The sequence below is a fragment of the Durio zibethinus genome, chromosome 4, assembly GCF_047325235.1.
Source record: "Durio zibethinus cultivar Kanyao isolate XHJ-2024 chromosome 4, ASM4732523v1, whole genome shotgun sequence".
Lineage (NCBI taxonomy): Eukaryota > Viridiplantae > Streptophyta > Magnoliopsida > Malvales > Malvaceae > Durio > Durio zibethinus.
Genome location: NC_143165.1, coordinates 1882020 through 1894906, shown reverse-complemented (window position 1 = coordinate 1894906; position 12887 = coordinate 1882020). Strand labels below are relative to the sequence as shown.

General features: G+C 29.2%; 1 protein-coding gene across 5 annotated transcripts; it reads left to right on the top strand.

Moving 5' to 3' along the window:
- Positions 1 to 2616: 2616 nt before the first annotated feature.
- LOC111288578 (Nucleic acid-binding proteins superfamily) lies at positions 2617 to 7655 on the top strand. Of its 5 annotated transcripts, none has more exons than XM_022879521.2 (10): positions 2617 to 3032; positions 3302 to 3461; positions 4294 to 4355; positions 4587 to 4746; positions 4840 to 4960; positions 5260 to 5341; positions 5450 to 5553; positions 7071 to 7149; positions 7239 to 7285; positions 7365 to 7655. In XM_022879521.2, the coding sequence occupies exons 1-10, from the start codon at positions 2748 to 2750 to the stop codon at positions 7381 to 7383; spliced, it is 1119 nt and encodes a 372-aa protein (XP_022735256.2). In that variant the 5' UTR covers positions 2617 to 2747; the 3' UTR covers positions 7384 to 7655. The 5 variants fall into 5 exon arrangements, with proteins under 5 accessions (XP_022735256.2, XP_022735255.2, XP_089615139.1 ...); XM_022879520.2 differs by having other exon boundaries at positions 7239 to 7289; XM_089759013.1 differs by having other exon boundaries at positions 2618 to 3032; positions 7239 to 7289; positions 7371 to 7655.
- The last annotated feature ends 5232 nt before the right edge of the window (positions 7656 to 12887 follow it).

The following is a 12887-nucleotide window of genomic DNA, read 5'->3' as shown; positions in this document are numbered from 1 at the left end:
TTATGATATTTGAATTCAATTCAATTTAATAAATTTTTTTATATTTAAATTCAATTTGATATGATATTATAAAATTATATTTAATTCGATTCGATTTGAAATTAAAAAAATATTATTTTTTAAATAAATATAATTATATAATTAAAAAATAATTATATACATAAATTCAGATTGAGATGGATTTACCTAAAACTTAACCTAATTTTATTCTACAATTATCTTACTCGAAACTCTATTTAAAAAAAAAAAAAACTTTAAAAGTTCGGATTAAGTAAAAATCCATCAAAAGTGAACTGGTTGTCATCCTTAATCCTAACATTATAGTGCTATGCTTCAATATCATAACTAAATATTAGGATTTTTTTTAAGAGGCCATAATCTAGAAAAACATATAGATATTACAATTTAAATTTATTAAATATTATTTTTTAAAAATAATTATATAAATTAAATGAATTAAGTTTAGGATTCTAAAAATTATATTTTTTATTGTAAAACACAAATGACATGCTAATCCAATTAATATGAGATAATTTTTTTTTTGATAATCGTATTTTAATTTTTGTGAGAAATGTTTTAAGATTACAATTTTGAATGTATTATATTTTATGTAAAAAGTGCTTTAAATTCACATAAAAAAATTTAGATCCAAATAAAATTTAAAGATATCCTTAATTATATTATTGAAAATTAAAACATAAAAGATGGATTTTGAATATTGTGAATGCAAAAAATAGATTTGGAAGAGTTTGCTCTCCTTATGAGATCTGACTCGTTTAATTTTAGATTAGTGAATCCCAAAGTGGCTACTGGACACCGAAAAATCTCAAATAAAAAAATATTATATTTTAATTTTTAAATTATCATATTTAACCTTTTTTAAAATTTTTTTCTTATAAAAAAGTAATGCATATAAGTTTAGAATACATTACAATCTTTATTCTAACTTATTTGATTTTTTTTTGTAAAATTATTAAGTATTCTAATCTTATTTAATTAATTACTAATTTAAAATTTGATACTTTAAACTTTATAATCAAAATTCTAAATTGCATGTTTAATTAATTACTAATTTTCAATTTGATACTGTATATCTACATACATATGCACATAAATATATAGGTTGGCTAAAAAGTAAAAAAAAATTCATATCTCCAACTGTATATGCACACATTTATTTTAGATTATCGTTTAGAAAATAATATGATAAATTTGATTAATTATGAGAAATTAATGCAAACTATAAAGATAAATTGAATAGTTTAATAAAACCAGACATAACGTCCACGTTGAAATTGATTAGTTAGGTACGATGCTGGTGGACATTTTTCAGATTTAACATCATATTTATGTTAGCATGTATCTTTGTTTTGTGTGAAATATGTGTTAATTATAAAAATTATTATATTATAATTTATAATTATATATTTTATATAAAATATATTTTTATTTTTATTAAATTAATATATAATTTTTCTTAAAACGTTAAATTATGCCACTTTCATTTTTTTTTTCTATGATATCTAAAATTGTCGGTTCTAATTATATTTGTAATGTAATCTCTAATTTTGTTATTTATACAACAAAAAGTACTTATAAATGTACCCCAATTTTTACTTTTCACAACCTTAATTTAAAAAAAAAAAATTTTTAAGTAAAATTTTTTAATTATTATTCTCACAAATTTTCAAATTCTATATTTGATAAATTTTATGATTTTTTGAAAATTTATTTCCAAAATGTTATATAACTTATAGGAAATGAATTTTCAAAAAAATTATAAAATTTTTCAAAAATTAATTTTTATTGGGGAATCAAATTTTATGAAAAATTACAAAAAAAAAATATTTGTTCAAAAATTTTAAAAATTAATGTAATGAGAAAAGTTATTATTAGAAAAAATAATAAATTTTAAAATTAATAAAAAATACTTTTACTATTTTGATTTTAGAAAAAAATCCTATGAGATCTTAATTAAATTAAAGATAAAATATTATATAAATTTTAAATTTTATTATTTTTAATAAATATTATTTATATCGATTATTAAAATTTTATAATATTTTAAATAAATAAAATTTTTTAGATATATCTCTTCATCTACTTATCATGATAAATTTTTTAGTTAACATATTAAATTTTGATAAAATTATAAAGTATTCAATATTATTACTTATATAATTTTAAGGAGTTTTAGTTTTTATATGTTGATAAGACCTGATAATTTTTTTATTATCGCTCAAAACATCAAGAAATAAAATATTTAATTAGAGTTTTATAAGATTTTATTTTTTTTAAGATTAAAATAGTAAATATAATTTTTCAATAATTTTAAAATTTATGATTTTTTAATAATAATTTTTTTCATTATGTTAATTTATAAAAATTTTCAATAAAACTTACTTGATATGAATATTTGAGTTTGAAAAAAATATTTAAGTAATTTTACTTAAAAAAATTCAAAAAAAAAGTGAAGAGTAAAGAAAAAAATTTAGCATATAGAAATCTAAACAACAAAACGGAGGTTGTCTAATCTAACCTTTGGAGAGCAAATAGTAGCGCAAACCAGGCATAATGAAAAGGGGTCCAATGCTAAAACAAACGGATTTTCGACAAGAATGGATATGTGGGCACAGATATGACACGTAGCTTTGCAAAACCTAGCCAGAGAAATCTTTCAACTTGAGCAAATACCCAACTTCTTGTCATCCAATCGTCTCTCCAACCATTCCACTACTGTTTTCACGATGCCGGTATTCACTGCAACAACTGGCTCAGTCTGTTTCCCTTCACAGCTCTTCAACCCGGATGTCTCCTCATTTTCATGTTTCCGGAACCAGACAAAGCTGTCAAACTCTTGTTTCAAACCTTCTCTTATCAAGAAGTCTTCTTCTTCTTTTTCATTTTACTCTGTCAAAGTCTCTTCTACCTCTGCTTCTACCGATGCCAAAACTGATAATTCTGAACAAGCTGAAGCTGCTGGCGCCGCAGTTCTTGATAACTCTGTATCCTCCGATGATATTCGAGTACGGGTGTGTTTTTACTAGTACCACTTTCCCATTTTGTTTTTTATTGTTGATACTTTAGAATGTTGATTCCATTCCTGCTTTAAGAAGTCTACTTTCATTTAAATTAAGATGGGTATCCATTCATTTTTTTTCTTTGATGAGTTTGGTAGCTTAATCTTGAGGAATCAGTTTAGTTAGTAGTGAAGGAATTATCAACTTACATATTATTTTCCAAGTTCAGTGCTTTAATACATGTATATACAATCTAATACTTAGTTCCTGCAAAGAAGTAGAGGTCTGCTGATTGGAAGGCAGCCAGGGCATACTGGCATAGTGGGTTCATCTATGGTGGTAGAGTTGAAGGATTTAATAGTGGAGGTTTGCGGGTTCGCTTTTATTCTCTTGTGGGTTTTCTTCCTTTTCCACAGTTGAGTCCATCACATTGTTGTAAAGGTACTATTTTACTTGCTGCTTCTATTTGATTTTGACATAATTTCAGTTTTAGTTTAAAAATTTTGCATATATGTTGGGGTTTTTCTTGCTATAGTATTGCTGTATTATATATAAACTGCTGTCTGCTGTTGTGTTGAACTGTTGATTATTCATATGGGGCTGATTCTGTTTCCTGTGGTCGTGTATTGGGTTCTTTTTTCATGCTTACTTCATGTTCAACAATTGGCTTACATGAATGAAGTTTAAAGCTCCTATCTTTGAACTCCTTACAATTTGGCTGACTGTCTACAGTAGGATTGCATAATTCGTAAATTTTTTAATATCTTGGTTTTATTGAATTTTGGTTGGAATATTGTATTAATGAAAAAAAAAAATCATATGTGGGGAAGTTTTAGAAAACCGATTTGTCTTTTAACTATACCTGTACTTTCAGTGACCTTCCTGTAAGCAACAGAAGCATGTTCTATTACTTAGATCAAGGGAGAACTAGAAATAGAATGTCAGACAAATTTGTTCATTGACCTGAGGTATCAATTTGAACTGGTCATCTTGAGTAAAGCAAATGAAATTTCGAAATACCCTTCATATCTTGACATAGAGTTAAGATCGACGTTCTTCCAAATTCAAATACTTTCTCTCCCTTTTTTTCCCACTACTGTTGTTTCTGCCTTTTTAGCCTTTGTGCATTGAATTAATGCAATAGGATATCTCCTATTCATATCTCAATATTTTGTTTATATTTTCAGTGGAAATGTTTATTCTTCTGAAAAGATAAGTTTATGATAACAATGAAACCTAACCAGTGCATTTTTTATGATAAAATATCATGTAGAACCGAGCAAAACTATCCAGCAGATTGCCAAAACTTTGATTGGTTCAATTCTTTATGTGAAGGTAATGAGTTTCTTTTCTATTTTATTATACATTGTTGATCTTCTACTTTTATCTTATAAATAATATTGGTTCTGTAATTGTTATAAACAGAATGTTTAACATCTTCCTCTTTCCCTCTTTTTTCTTTCTTTTTTTCTAGATAATTCTTGTCTTGAAGAGTTATATTTACTACTAAACCAGGATTGCTTCATGGGATTTTAGTAATTTAAATATCTCATCTTATTATTTTAGGTAATCCAAGCAGAAGAGGAGAGCAGGAAATTGATTTTCTCAGAAAAGGAAGCTGTCTGGACAAAGTTTTCTACAAGGATTAATGTAGGGGATATTTTTGCAGGAAGGGTGGGTTCTGTTGAGGATTATGGTGCATTTGTTCACTTACGCTTCCCTGATGGTATTACGGTCTCTGATTTGTATAGCTCTAGTTTTCCTTAGATTTTCGTATCTCACAAACCTTATTATTGGCATTCCTATAACTATTATGTAGGACTTTATCATCTCACTGGACTGGTACACGTCTCAGAGGTTTCCTGGGATTTAGTCCAAGATGTCAGAGACATCTTAATTGAGGGAGATGATATTAGGGTGAAGGTTATTAATATCGATAGGTGAGTTTTCCACGCTTCTAACATATGTTATTTCTATCATGCAAATTTTTCCAGTCATTTCAAAAATTTTATAACCAGATCAATGTGGCTTGTTTATCAAGAGGATTATAGTATTTTTTTTCCTATATAAGGCAGCAAAGCTTGTGGGATCAAATTAATTAGCTTATTTGTTGCAGAATTTGTTTTTCTTTTCTCCTTGTTCTCTCGGTTCTCTGCATTTTAGCCATGTTTGTTTCTTGATTGCCGTTTTCTTTAGTGCCACTTGCACTGAATTTTTTTTTTTTTGAAATTTTATGCAGGGGTAAGTCAAGGATTACTCTATCAATTAAACAGTTGGAGGAAGACCCGTTTTTGGAAACGTTGGACAAAGTGATTCCCCAGGTTTATGATTTGAAATTGTCATAGATGATCTTTTTTACCTGAATTTTAGTTTCAATTGCTTCAGAGGAAAAAATTAATTTTGGCTAATAATGGATTTACGCTTCTCAGGATGGTTCAGCTAATTCCGATTCCTTGACCACAAGCAATATTAGTACCATTGAACCACTTCCAGGGCTCGATGCAATATTCAAAGAGCTTCTGCAGGAAGATGGGTATGCTTTCATTTCTCTATTTGGAAAGTTATTTGTGAAATGGAAGTCTACAATGTTCTTTCGCAGTTGCCCTATATTTGCATTTAACTTTTATTCTTCATCGTGATTGCAGTAGTCACTTTATTGTATCTGTTTTATCTTTTATATTTTGATATGTCTTCATGCTATGTTTCTCATGTTCCATTTTAATTTCTTTCAAACTTGGATGTCTTGGTACAATCTTATTAGTGAGTCAAAATGTTAGGTTTAATTCACCATGCTGTCATGGTCTAGTTTTATGCTATTACTATCTAAACATCTTCCTTCATATCCGTTTAACATGTGATGCTACATTTGTGTGCCAATGGTTCTAAGTTCACAGAATGTCAGATCTGTACAAACGGCTGTCTGTGATGTGGACCAGAAAGCCTAAAATCTAAGCAATTACTGAAGAGCCCTAACCTTGCTTTCTAAACCTAAAGACCAAACCTTGATCCCTAATGTTGTAGTTCTGAAACTAAGAGTCCATTTTTAAAAAATCTTCATCCTGCTTTTTGTTCAAGTAACAATGAGCAGGCTGCAGCCTTTTTTCGACCCATTGGTTTCAAATCCAATCATTTAAGAAAACAACATAAAAGAAAAGGTCAATATGACCTTGAACTAAGCATTCACTTAAACCTCCTTTCTCCATAAATTTCTTCTGAGATCTTATAGAATCCAGCTTAGGTAATCTGCAGTTCATTCAATGATTGATATTTGTAATAATCTGAATTTAAAGAAACTCTCCAACCTTAACTTACATAATCCTAATCACTTCTTTTGCATTCTAGTACTAAGAATAATTGTGCCTTTAACAGTATACAAGTGAACTGACAAAAAGATAAGTGGTATCCATTTTTTTTTTTGTCTTGGCTGTGCTTGGTCCATCGACTATTCTTATTCTTTCCCTCCTTAATGTTGCTTGTGTAATCGAAAAAGAGAAATATATCAACTGTACTTGGGTAATTTATTGGAATAAGTTCATCTTTATATTTCTTTGAATATGTAATTATGGAGTTCCTAAGCTGATATCCATCCAAGTTGGTGCTTTCCCAGTTAGTATATGCTGTTAAATATTAACAAAATTTCCCACTTGAGGGACCAATGGATTAGATAATGCATATGTTGTAGCAAAATTTTATCAGAAAGTCTTATATATAGAAGCTTACTACATTAGCCTTCCTTGTATTACTGAAACTTGAAGCTAGAGTTGGTTATCGTGATCTTTGTGCATATTACATGTTAGAAAATAGTCCAAGAACATGATTATATCAAATTGCTAGATTGGTGGCCGTGAATGTTTCATTATAGAGAAGTGCGTGTGTGAAATATGACTTAAGGACCATTGACTTGGAATGTTGATGTTTATAAATTAGAGGTGGTTGTTGCTAGGCCAGTTTTCTTGAAGAAGTTAGGTATGTTACTAGAATTGTAGCATTTGTTTTTGGGTACTTAATTATTTATGCAGATACTTATGCTGTAATGATATTCTGCTTCAGAATATATGATGTACGAATTAGTCGACAAGGGTTTGAGAAACGGGTAGTCTCGCAAGATTTGCAAATTTGGCTTTCAAATGTGAGCTTCTCTGTTCTTGATCCAACCCTGCGGAGCTCATCATTAGTATGCTATCATATATTAACATCTAATTGTTAATCTGGTTGCAGGCACCACCTTATGACGACATTTTTACCCTCCTAGCTCGTGCTGGAAGGCAGGTAACACGTCATATAATCTCTCTGTGTGTGTGTGTGTGTTCATTTTTCGCATTTTCATCATTATGTGTCATTCAGGTGCAGGAGATACAACTGACAACATCCCTTGATCAAGAAGGTATCAAGAAGGCATTACAGCGAGTACTGGAACGCGTCCCATGATCCAAGTTTGACAATGCAGTGTATCATTTGTTGTTATTTATTGAGTTTCTGTACCTTTTTTTCTTATTTTCCTCGTTAATGTTTATTTTGTACAAAAAATTATGAGCGCATGCACTAAGCTTATATCGTGTTAAAAGGTTATATTATAAACATTTTCTTACTCTTAATGATCATGATCATATATAAGATGAGATTGATCAATGGCAAGTTTTCTTTTTTTTTTTTGTTCTTTTGGGTTGGAACTTTGGCTTTTCTTCATCGTTGTCTTTGTCTTTTTTCTTTTTACAAAGAATATGTGAGCATGGGACTTTTTATTTTAAAGGTACGATGAAAAATATATTTGCAGCTGTCTTTGAAATATGAGTTACACTTTCTTTTAAGCATTTACACAGAACATGCGAGCATGAGACTTTTGACGGAATAAGATTTTCCCAATCTTGCGTTTGTTGAGTAATGAGATTTTCTTCTGTCAAAAAAAAAAAAAAAACTTTTAATAGATTAGCTGTCAATTTTTTTTGAATGATGCATATAGGTTTGCAAATCGATTGTCATATAAAATATTAAAATTTATATTTTTATATTAAATTTTATATAAAAATTATGAATTATAATTCGTGTGAACATATAAATATAAAATATATTTTTTTATTTTGATAAATTTACATATAATTATTATTATATAATTTATGTTATTTTTATATTTTTTATATCATATTTATATTACATCATAATATTATATTTTAATTTATCAATCCCTATAATTGTTGTGCTAAAACTAGTAAAATGCATTTCCCACTTTTGTTGTGTGAATGTTTTTCGATATTTGCGGCTGATTTGAAATATAATTTGTTAGCTATTTTTATTGTTTAAGTAATAATTTGATATTGTTGACTCATTGTCTTTAGATTTATGAGAATGATATTGAAATTGAATATTCAAAGAAATTTAAACATGTAACATCTTTTTTAGATAAATATAAAAGTAGTTTATAAATTAAAAAAAATAATTTAATCTTTCCACTCGTGATAAAAATGAATGCTATATAAAATATAAAGACAAAAAGACAAATATTTGATAAAATATAGATATTCTTTTCATCCTAGCAGAACAAGTGTTACGAGGGTCAATTACATAAGTGAAATTATAATTAAATTATTAAATATTCAATCTAAAATTATTTAATAGTAGATAAAAAACTTGACTTGAATATAAAACAAACTTAAACAATAGTGGGTAAAACACATTATAGTCAACATTTTCTTTTACATATGAGTTTAGAATTAAAAATCAAAACCAAAAACCTATCAAATAAACAAACTAATAAAAAAAATTTAAAAAATAAATCCAATCTTTGATATCCTATTAAGCATTTGAAAAATTATCAAAGATATTGATAGTGAAATTTTTTTAACTCATGAAATAAAGTTAATAGAATGATACATATTTTTTAATATATATTTAAAATAAAAAATTAATTAAAAAATATGTATCATCTCGTTAATTTTGTTTATAAAATTAAAAATTTCATTAATAATATATCAAATAAAATTTTTAATTATTTAATTCAAAATCAATTAACAATAAAGACTCAAATTGAATATAAAAAAAATTCAAAACTGAACCAACATAAAATAAGATAACATAAACAATATGTAAAATGCATTAAAAAAGAAAAGAATTCGAACATTACACTATAACTAGCTAGATGATGCACCCCCACCACCATTACCAATAATTTAGTATCATCATTCCTACATCCATTGTAATTACTTTAGTTTAATATATTCTCAAGTTGCACCCAAATTCTAGACGGAAACTACGTGGTTGAAACTAGCAGAATTCTATGTTCACAAAGGAGTAGACTAATATTGATAGAATATCACGTAAAAATAATACGAATAAAAGTTAAAAAAATAATATGATTAAAAATTTTAATAAAATAAAAAATATATATTTTATAATTTTGGATTCACATAAATTATAATATATAATTTTTATAAAAAATATAATAAAAATATATAAATTATCAACCTTTTATATAATAAACAAATTATTAAATCTAAATCTAAAGAGAGCATGCAACGGTGCAAGGTAAAGAATGGTCACACCGCCATTACCGACAGTCATTCAGATTTGGTGGTGCTGAATATGTTATGTTAATTAAGTACCGAGCCGTTCACACGTTCCACATTGTTTTTACATTAGTTTTCGTTTCTCTGGACTCTGTACAGTTGATTTTAGTTTAAAAAGTGGGAAAAGAGAGTGCGGATGCAAAAGAGAGAGTGAGAGAGAATGATGCTGTTCACTTTGTAGTTGAGTTGGTGATTCTTTGCTGTTGCAACCATGGCTAATTATGGAAGAAATAACACTGCCAAAAGGTCCAAAAATGGCGAAGCCTAATTGTACTAATAGATGTGGGAATGTTAATATCCCATACGCATTTGGAATAGAAGTCGGGTGTTATATGAATGAGCGGTTTAAACTGACTTGCTAAAAAACCATTGTTGGAGTTCCGAAGTCTTACGTTCCTAGTGTTACACCTGAAGCAATAATCACGACAATACAGAAGTAATAGATAATAATCAATAATAAAAAACATAAAAAAAATAAAGCACACCAAGATTTACGTGAAAAATCTACCAGTGTAGAGGAAAAAAATCACGGACCACCAGAGAAATCTTCACTATCAAATAATAGATATATAAAGTTTTTCTCTAACTAAAACTAGAACTAATCAACAACTAGAGAAACAATTAGAGAAATCTTACAAAATAAGTGACTCAACAAATACACCATAGATTTGTTCATAGAGAGCTTCAAACCCAATCTTCATCGTTCAGAATGTAGAACTCTGAATTATAAACCTCCTGACAAAGTTTCAACTTAATCGGACCACGGATCAACTTTCGTTCAACCAACTCTTCCTTCTCTTTTTTCTCTCTGCTTTTTTTGGCTTTTCTTCTTTCTCTACTTGGTTTTCGACATACACTTAAAACAACCCCACATCTTTTTTATTAAGTAACTAGGGCTCTGTGTAAAATGAAAGATCAAGGCTCATGACCTTTACTTGGTCCAAAACCATTTACATGAGGCTGTACCTCATTTTTCTAACAATCTCTCCCTCCAGCCCCATTAAGAGGAGATTCATCACCATAGCAGTTTTATTTGGAACTTACCTTGGCCAAGGAACTCATTTCGACCAAGTTACTGCAAAGCTCAAGCTTTTCTCTGGGAAGTATCTTAGTCAACATATTTGCTACATTCTTATCATTATGGACTTTTTTCAATAACATTTATTGTTCTTCAATCATTGAACGTAACCAATGATATCTAACATCAATGTGCTTTGTTCTAGCATGGTACATGGTATTCTTACTTAAATCTAAAGCACTCTGGCTATCACAAAATACCACATACTCTTTCTGATTCAACCCCAATTCAAGAAGAAAACGTTTCATCCAAAGCATTTCTTTACATGCTTCGATTGCTGCAATATACTCAGTCTCTGTAGTTGACAAAGCAACACACTTCTGTAACTTAGATTGTCAAAATATAGCTCCTCCTGCAAAAGTGAATAAATACCCTGAAGTAGATTTTTTACCATCCAGATCGCCTGCCATGTCAGCATCTGTAAATCCTTCTAGAACTGGTTGTAAAACTCCATAAGTCAAGTACATTTTTGAGGTACCCCTTAAATATCTAAAAATCTATTTCACTGCTCCCAGTGAACCTTTCTCAGATTAAAAAGAAATCTGCTCACTACATCAGCTGCATGAGCAATATCAAGTCTTGTACAAACTATAAGATAATTAAAGAACTGACTACAGAAGAATAACGAATACTAGACATAGCTAGTTTCTCTTTCTTAAACACTGGACAAGATTTCTTACTTAGATAAAAATAGTTGGCAAGTGGACTGCTAACTGATTTAGCATGTTGCATGTTGAATCTACCAAGCACTCGTTCAACATACTTTTTTTGTGACAACCACAGCTTTTCAGCTCTCCTATCCCCGATAATGTCTATACCAAAAATCTGTTTTGCTGGACCTAAATCTTTCATATCAAAAGACTTAGACAATTGTTCTTCTAACTTGCAAACCATACTAGCATATTGTCCTACAATCAACATATCATCAACATATAATAATATGATAATGAAGTTACCATTAGAGAATTGTTTAACATACACACAAGAATTCGCTGTTGTTCTTTTATAGCTATGACTTATCATAAAAGAATCAAATTTCTTGTACCACTATCGTGGAGCTTGTTTCAAGCCATACAAGCTTTTCTTCAATTTGTAAACTAAATGTTCTTTCCCTTTCACTTCAAAACCCTCAGGCTGATTCATATAAATGTCTTCCTGTAAATCACCATGCAAAAATGCAGTTTTAACATCAAGTTGCTCAAGCTCAAGATTCACACTAGCTGCTAATCCTAGTATCACTCGAATAGAACTCATCTTTACAACTAGAGCAAAAATCTCATCAAAATCGATGCTTGATTTCTGAGAAAAACCTTTTACTACCAATCGAGCTTTGTACCTCACTAGTTTGTCACCATTCTTTTTCAACTTGAACACACATTTATTCTTTAATGGCCTCTTCCCTATTGAAAGTTTAACAAGATCGTAAGTACCATTCTTTCGTAATGACTCCATCTCTTCTTTCATTACTTTCAACCAGTGCTCTATCCAGAGTAGCCTACACATCTTGAAAGCTTTTTGGCTCCCCTTCACTGGTAACTAAAATAAAATTTAAACTTGGATACCTGGTAGATGGCCTGCGCTTTCTAGTAGATCTCCTGGGTTGAGACTCTACATAACTTGATGTCAAAGGTAGCTCTCCCTACTCAATACTCTCAGGTAGAAAGGATTGCTCCCCTTGCTCAAAACTAATTGCATTTGGCTCATCACTAATTATGGCTGGCTCATTCATATTCTCAAGTTCTGTTTCTTACTCATTTCCATCATCTGTGACTCTTTCCTGTGGAATCCCTGTCGATATTGAAACATTACACTCAACAGTAACCCGTGTAGTCTTCTTATTTTTCTCAAAGTCTGTTATGATTTTTTTTCATGAAAGACCACATCTTTAATTCTGACTGTCTTGTTTTTTACTGGATCCCATACCCTGTAACCAAATCCCTCATCACCATACCCTACAAACACACATTATGTGGCTTTACTGTCAAGCTTTGATCTCTGCTCTTTCGGCACATGCATGAATGCTTTACACTCAAAAACTTTTAAGTGAGAGTATGAAGTATCTTTTTCTGTCCATACTCTTTCTGAAATGTCAAAGCCCAAAAGAATTGATGGTGATCTGTTAAGTATATAACAAGCCATGTTAATTGCTTCACTTTAGAATGGCTTTGGTAATTTTACCATTCTCAACATACATCTGACTTTTTTCACAATGATACGATTCATTCTTTT